General features: G+C 50.8%; 1 protein-coding gene across 1 annotated transcript in view; it reads left to right on the top strand.

Moving 5' to 3' along the window:
- Positions 1-8,014, top strand: part of LOC104916434 (IgGFc-binding protein-like) — a gene marked incomplete at its 3' end in the record, with an annotated part of 11,116 nt that overhangs the window by 1,277 nt on the left and 1,825 nt on the right. Inside the window, exons 2-7 of the mRNA XM_019611328.2 lie at positions 111-678; positions 1,709-2,307; positions 2,995-3,547; positions 4,533-5,113; positions 6,105-6,672; positions 7,694-8,007. Of these exons, the coding sequence (XP_019466873.1) occupies positions 111-678; positions 1,709-2,307; positions 2,995-3,547; positions 4,533-5,113; positions 6,105-6,672; positions 7,694-8,007 (3,183 nt within the window). The remainder of the gene's footprint in view (positions 1-110; positions 679-1,708; positions 2,308-2,994; positions 3,548-4,532; positions 5,114-6,104; positions 6,673-7,693; positions 8,008-8,014) is intronic.

Here is an 8,014-nt window from a genome sequence, read left to right as displayed (position 1 = left end):
CTTTCTGCCAAGTTTCTTGCAAGAAGAAACCCCGAAAAAGCAACAAACCCAACCTTCGTGTTGCCTTGCATCCCCTTTTCCCCATTCTTTCTTTCCTTTCCCCCCTCCAGGTGAACAACCACCTCACCCGCCTCCCCATCTCCCTCGCCCAAGGGAAACTCCACCTCCAACGGAAGGGCAGATTCGTCCAGATTAAGACCGACTTCATGCTGAAGGTTCTGTACAACTGGGACGGCCACTTGATGGTGAAGATCCCCAGCGCTCACTCGGGCAAAGTGTGCGGGATGTGCGGGAATAGCAACGGCGATCCCCAGGATGATGCTCTCCTGCCTGATGGCACCTTGGCGCAGGACGCCGTGGTTCTGGGTCAGGCCTGGAAGGTTCTTGGCGATCACAGGATCTGCTTGGATAGCTGCAGTGAATGCAAGCATTGCTCGTGGAAAGAGACAGCAAAGTATAACACGGAGGCGTTTTGCGGCTTGCTCACCCAATACCCAGGACCGTTCCAAGGCTGTCACGATGCTGTCCATACAGATATCTATTTAAAAAGCTGCATTTCTGACCTCTGCAGCTACGAAGGGCTCCACACAGTTCTGTGCCAAGCGCTGAATACCTACGTGGAGAATTGCCAGGAGGAGGGAATCGTCGTGGAAGACTGGAGGACGCCGGCGCGTTGCTGTGAGTAGGAGAAAATCCGGTTGGTTTTCGGGGCACCTTGAGGCCCATAAAGCGTGATTGGGGTGGGAATGAGCAGAGAAGGGGTGTAAAAGGGGAATGAAGTGAATGGTGGTGTTTGTCCCCAGTGCTTCTTAGTCTTCCGAGTGAGGCAGGAACGGGGTGTTTTGAATGAGGTTGCACTGAGTTGTGCCTTGAGCTGTGGGATCCAAGCGAGCAGAATTTAGGGATAGAAAAGGCAAATTGGAGAGGAAAGTCTGAAAGCATTGTGTAGACTGCTGGAAGTCCAGGAATCCTGAAAGTCTTTGATCCAGGAAATTCGGGAAGTGCACGAACACCACCAGAAGTCCATGGATATAACTGAAAATTCCATGCAGCATACTACCAGAAGTTGGGTGCTACCGAAAGTCTGTTGATATAACAAGAAAATCCTTGAAGAAAGGGCAGGATGTCCACGGATAATACCCAAAATTAATGGGAAAAAGACAGGATGTCTCAGGAAATTCCAAATATCCATGGGAAGGATGCAGAATATCCATGGAAAATTCCAAAAATCCATGCGAAAAGAGTTGAGTGTCCGTGGATTTCGTAAAATATCCGAGAAAAATTGCAGAATATCCACGGAAAATTCCAAATGCCCCTGGTAAAAGTGCAGGATGTTCATGGAAACATTCCCCAAATCCATGGGAAAGGTGCAGGGTGTCCACAGGATATTCCAGATATCCATGGGAAAAGTGCAGAACATCCACGGGAAATTCCAAGCATCCGTGCAAAAAGTGCAGGATACCCACGGATGCCACCAAAAATTCACGTGGAAAGTGCAGATATCCACAGAAAATTCCAACAAATCCACCAGAAAAGTGCAGGATGCCCGCAAGTTCTCCCAAATCCCCACGCGCCAAGCCCACCACCACCACCAAAATCCCACGCGGATGCTCTCATCACGCTTCCTTGCCCCCCTCATCCCCCCCACCCCCAAAAAAAATGAGCCACGACCCCATTTCGACCCCTGATCTCCCATTTAATTCCGCAGTTCCCTCCTGCCCAGCCAACAGCAACTACACGTTGTGCGGGCCCGCCTGCCCCGCAACCTGCAACGACGAAGCTGTCTCGTCTGATTGCGCCTCGCTGTCCTGCGTGGAGGGCTGCAGATGCATGGAGGGCTTCGTGTTGGATGCTGGGAAATGCATCCCCAAATCTGAGTGCGGATGCGTTTTTGGAGGTCGCCTCTACGGCCTCGGGGAGGAATTTTGGGGAGACGACGGTTGCACCAAACGTTGCATCTGCGAGGAGAGGAGGAAGGCGGTGTGTTATCAAAGCAGCTGCAGAGCCAGGGAGGAGTGTGGGGTGAAGGATGACATCAGGGGGTGCTACCCGACGAGTTTTGGGGTCTGCACGGCGGTGGGCAGCACGCACTACAAGAGCTTCGATGGTGAACGGTTCACCTTCCAGGGCACGTGCCTTTATCAGTTGGTTGGGTTGTGTAAGAAGAGCGGAGGGCTGGTGGACTTCCAGGTGTTGGTGCAGAATGGCCTCAAGGATTGTGGATCTCCATCCTTCATCACGCTCGTCAGGGTCAAAGTCTACGGGAAGAGCATCACCATGAGCCAGAAGGACCCCAATAAAATCACCGTGAGTTCACCCCAATTTCTCCTTCCCCACCCCCCCAATTTCTGTGTTCTCTGCTTCCATCTCCTCAACCCAACCTCCTGAGTTCACCCCAATTTCTCCTTCCCCGCTCCTCCAATTTCTGTGTTCTCTGCTTCCATCTCCTCAACCCAACCTCCTGAGTTCATCCCAATTTCTCCTTCCCCACTCCCCAATTTCTGTGTTCTCTGCTTCCATCTCCTCAACCCAACCTCCTGAGTTCACCCCAATTTCTCCTTCCCCACCCCCCCAATTTCTGTGTTCTCCGCTTTCATCTCCTCAACCCAACCTCGTATTTATTCTTCCTCTTTTATTTTTCCCCCTCTATTTGGAAACTGCCGAATATCACCCAAAAAAAATCATGACTTTTTTTTTTTTTTAACATCCAAATTTGGATGTTTAAGTCCAATTTTGGGTGTTTCATTCCAAATTTGGATGCCACCCATCATCTCAAAGCTGGCGGGCGCCTCTTTGAGGCTGATGATCCAATCTGGAGGGCATCACCTAAACCACTCGGATGCTTTCACTCGAGGTTTGACCACTTTAGGTCCAAATTTCACGTTTCACCCAAACGACAAACGACCCGTTTTCCTATTTTCGTCCCAAACTTTTTTTTTTCTTTTTTAATCTTAATTTTTCTTTGGGGGTGGGGGGGGGAACTTTTGTACTCAGGTCAACGACCGATCTGCCAACCTACCTTACTCTCACAACGGGAAGATCCTGGTCTACAAAGGTGGAAGGGACGTGGTGATAGAGACCGATTTTGGGCTCACGGTCACCTACGATTGGCACGGCGACGTCGGCGTGTCGGTGCCCTCCACTTACAAGGACACCCTCTGTGGGCTCTGTGGGAACTTCAACGAGGACAGGAAGGATGAGATGATGCTGAAGAACGGCCGTGTGACGTCCAACCTCAACACCTTCGGGCACAGCTGGAAGGTGACCGACACCCCGGGTTGCACAGAACTGTCCAGGAAGGAATGTCTCAATTCAATGACCACAGTTGAGCAAGAGAATCTTTGTGGGATCATTTCAAGGACAAATGGACCCTTCAGAGGTTGTCACGCTACGGTGGAACCTTCAAAATACGTCCAAAATTGCAAGAACGATCTGTGTCTTTATCCAGAGAGGGAGGAGCTGTTGTGCCAACACATTGCGCACTACGTTGACCTCTGCCAAGAAGCTGGGGTGACCATCGAGGAGTGGAGGACAAATGATTTCTGCAGTAAGTTGGATCAATTTCAGGTGTTTTTTTGTTTGTTTGTTTGTTTGTTTACTGAAGGTTGCGAGCCCCCGAGGAGCCCCGATTTTGAGATAAACCCACATGGGGACGAACCAGAGGTGGGAGCGAGTTCACCCCGTGCTTTATCCCACCACAAAATCCCATCGTTTCCATTGATGGCCAACACGCATCGGGTTTAGTCCTGCTAAACACAAAATAATTTGCATTGGGCCAATTAAGAACAGAAGACAGTTGCCTGCTTAGGGGTCAAATCGCATCAAGTGAACCCGAAATGTCTGGGTCAGGGGAAACTGGAAGCTGATTGGGAATACAGTGCTGGAGTGGTAGTGGTGAATGAGGGAACGTCTTCATTTGGCCCTGAGGGTAACGGGGGGAAAAGAGGTGATTTTGGGGTGTTAGGGGGAAAAAATCTGCTTTTAGCAGAGTGAAAAAGAAAAGTCTTCATTTGGGGGAAAAAAACGTCCTACGTTTTTTGGGGGGGGAAGGAGGGGTGGAGAATCTACATTTGGGGAGGAAAAAAAGCGACGCTGGGGAAAAAATACCAACTACGTGTAGGGAGAAAGAAATCTGTATTTGGGGGTGGGGGGAGAAGAAAGAAATCTACGTTTTGGGGAGAAATCATGTAAATTTAGTAAAAGTACTGACATTTCTGGGGAATAAGTCTGGATATGGGGAGAGAGACCCTGAGGGGAGAAAGGCTGTAGAATGGGGGGAGAAATATCCACACTGAGGGGGGAATAATCTACGTTTTGGGAAAGACAGTCTCAATTTTGGGGGGGAAATGCCGCCGTTTTGGGGAAAAATTATCTCATATGGGTGGAAAACCTACATTTGGAGAGAGGGAACTCTCTCCAGTCGGGAAGGGGGGGGGGGAAGAAAAATCAGTGTTAATTGAGTGGTCATTCGGGGCGCAGCTGTTCCCAGTGCCACCTCCTATCGTTGCTAACGACCTCATCACCCCATGCAGGGATTTCCTGCCCGGCCCACAGCCACTACGAGCTGTGCTCTCTGGATTGCAGCCAGACCTGCAGCAGCATCTTCGCTCCGCTGCGCTGCACCGAGAGGTGCAGGGAGGGCTGCGTCTGCGACGAGGGCTTCGTGTTCAGTGGTGATGAATGCGTCCCCATGGCCCGCTGTGGTTGCTTCCATCATGGTTTCTACTACAAGGTGGAAGAAATCTTCCACCCCAGCGAGCTGGAGGAGTGCAGCTGCCAAGCTGGCGGCGTGGTGGTCTGCAAAGAAATCCCTCCTCGTAACATAAGTAACTGCCAAGAGGTCGATGGGGAGCTCCGGTGCTCAGCGACCAGCTGCGTGGTCACCGGTGACCGCAGCTATTTATCCTTTGATGGGACAGCTTTTGACGTCCCAGGTGCTTGTTCCTACATCCTCACCGAGAGCTGCGCTGATGGCGACGACGTCGAACATTTTGTAGTGAAAATTAAGAAAGATTCCAGGCAGAAAAGGAAGGTTTCTGGCATTGAAGCGGTGTCTGTAGAAGTCTACGGGTTCACCTTGACCCTGGAGCGAGGGAAAGACGGGACGGTCACGGTAAGGTGGCACCTGGTGGTGGCAAAATTGGTGACACAACTCCAGCTTTGTCATCAGGGAGGAGGGGACACATCCCCACATGGCTGTGCTTCGTGTTCAACCTTTTTCTGGTTGATGTCAAAGTCTGTGGGGCCACAGACTTCGGGATCTTTTTCACTTTGGCACGAAGAGTGGTCTCCACTAGAGCCAGATGGGGGATCCACCTCTTTTTGGGTGCAAATACGATCTAAAAACTGTAGTTCTCATTCATGGAGCGAAGACCTCACTCCTATTTCCAAGACAAAGCCGTGTTCATTCCCATTTCCTCTCCAGTTGCAAACTGGGAGCCATCCATTCGACAAAAAAATTTGGTTGGGTGGTGTCTCTCCCAACATTTTTTGCATGTATCTCCAAGGCAAATCCTTTTTATCCCTATTTCCCCTCCTACCTGCAAAGGGGGAGCCTTCAATTGGCCAAAAATGTGGTTGGGAGGCGTCTCCTTCAACATTTTTTGCGTTCACCTGCAAGAGAAAGCCACATTCTCCCCCATTTCCTCCTCCAGTTGCAAACTGGGAGCCATTTATTCACCGGAGTCTCAGTTGGGAATCGTCTCTCCCAACATCTTTTGCACATAATTCCAAGAAAGTGCCGTGCTAGCCCAAATTTCCCCTCCCACTTGCAAACTGGGAGCCCTCAATTCATCAAAATTGTGGTTGGAAGGCGTCTCCTTCAACATTTTTTGCGTATATCTCCAAGAGAGACGCCTTCTCCCCCATTTCCTCCTCCTCTTGCAAACTGGGAGCCATTCATCCATCGAAATCTTGGTTGAGAATCGTCTCTCCCAACATCTTTTGCCCATAACTCCAAGAAAGTGCCGTGTTAACCCAAATTTCCCCTCCCACTTGCAAACTGTTAGTCAAAATCTTGATGATGGAAGGTGTCTCCTCCAACATTTTCCGCTCCCACCTCCATTCCCTGAGGCTCACCGTGGATTTCTCTCCTTCTCTCTCAGGTGGACTCCATCATCCACCGCCTCCCAGTCATCCTGAACCAGGGCCAGGTCCAGGTGCACCAACACGGGGTGGGCATTCATCTTCAGACCGACTTTGGCCTCGTTGTACGCTACGACCTCCGCCACTTCGTCGCGGTCACGGCCCCGCAGGGCTACCAGGGCCGCCTGTGTGGACTCTGCGGCAACAACAACGGCAAAAGCGAGGACGATTTCCTCTTCCCCAATGGCCACCTGGCTCCCAATGCCACCTCTTTTGGCTCTGTGTGGAAAATACCCAACGTGGCATGCGAGGAGAAATGTTCCGAAGACGACTGCCCCGTTTGCACGGAAGAAAAGAAGAAGATCTTCCAAAAACCCAACTACTGTGGCATCCTCACGGACCCCCACGGCCCCTTCTCCTCCTGCTTCAACACCCTCAGCCCAGCCTTGTATTCGGATGCCTGCACCCGAGATCTCTGCCTTACCAAGGGGAAAACCAACGTCCTGTGTCAGAGCATCCAGAGCTACGTGTCTTCTTGCCAAGCTGCCGGTGTCAACATCGAGGCTTGGAGGAAACCATCCTTCTGCCGTAAGCCGGGGATGAAAGAAGTGGGGACAGGTCTTCCCTGGGGAAATCCCGTGGGTGTGAAGTGGGAAATACGGACGGAAGGATGAGCGTCGAGGCGTCCTCCGTGTGTGGGGTGAAGCAAATGTTGGGATGGGAAAAGGTGAATGGGTGGGTTTCCTTATCTTTTTTTTCGTGAGGACAAATGGGAAAAGGCAATGCAAACACCGGTGGGGTCAACTTTCTTTCCTTTTTGGGGACAAATGGGAACAGCCAAACCAACAGGGTGGATTTTCCTTCCATTTGAGGGCAATGCAAACACCAGTGGGGTCAACTTTCATTCCTTTTTGGGGATAAATGGAAACAGCCAACATAACAGGATGGATTTTCCTTCTGTTTGAGGGCAATGCAAACACCGGTGGGGTCAACTTTCATTCCTTTTCGGGGACAAATGGGAACAGTCAACATAACAGGGTGGATTTTCCATCCTTTTGAGGGCAATGCAAACACCAGTGGGGTCAACTTTCATTCCTTTCTGGGGATAAATGGGAACAGCCAAACCAACAGGATGGATTTTCCTTCCGCTTGAGGGCAATGCAAACACCGGTGGGGTCAACTTTTATTCCTTTTCGGGGATAAATGGGAACGGCCAAACCAACAGGGTGGATTTTCCATCCTTTTGAGGGCAATGCAAACACCAGTGGGGTCAACTTTCAATCCTTTTTGGGGACAAATGGGAACAGCCAACATAACAGGGTGGATTTTCCTTCCATTTGAGGGCAATGCAAACACCGGTGGGGTCAACTTTCATTCCTTTTTGGGGATAAATGGGAACGGCCAACATAACAGGGTGGATTTTCCTTCCATTTGGGGACAAATGGGAAAGGGAAATGCAAACACCAATGGAGCAGATTTTTGTTCTTCTTGGGGATGACTGGGGAAGCCAACCCGAGTGCCAAAGGAGCGGATTTTCATCAGCCTCGAGTTGAAGTTCTGTACCGCCCATCATTGAGTCCTGAGACTCTTCTATCTTTTTTCTTTCCAGCCTCACGCTGCCCAGCAAACAGCACCTATTCTTTGTGTTCCAACCTCTGCACCAACAGCTGTGCGGGGCTTTTGGGTGCCTCCAAATGCCCCCAGACCTGCGCTGAAGGCTGCAGTTGCAATGAGGGGTTTGTCTTTGATGGGGAGGGCTGCATCCCCAAGGAGAAATGCGGGTGCTTTGAGGATGGGATATATTACAAGGTACTCACCTCTCGATTTGGGTTTGGGTTTTGCTGGTTGCCTTCTTCCCACATTCAGAGCTGCACCATGAGAGCAGGGACTTCTCTCCCCTTCCCCCCTTTGCTTTCCCCTTTCCCCTTCC

This window comes from Meleagris gallopavo, unplaced genomic scaffold, assembly GCF_000146605.3.
Source record: "Meleagris gallopavo isolate NT-WF06-2002-E0010 breed Aviagen turkey brand Nicholas breeding stock unplaced genomic scaffold, Turkey_5.1 ChrUn_random_7180001899008, whole genome shotgun sequence".
NCBI classification, from domain to species: Eukaryota; Metazoa; Chordata; class Aves; order Galliformes; family Phasianidae; genus Meleagris; species Meleagris gallopavo.
This window is presented reverse-complemented; position numbering and strand designations above follow the sequence as displayed.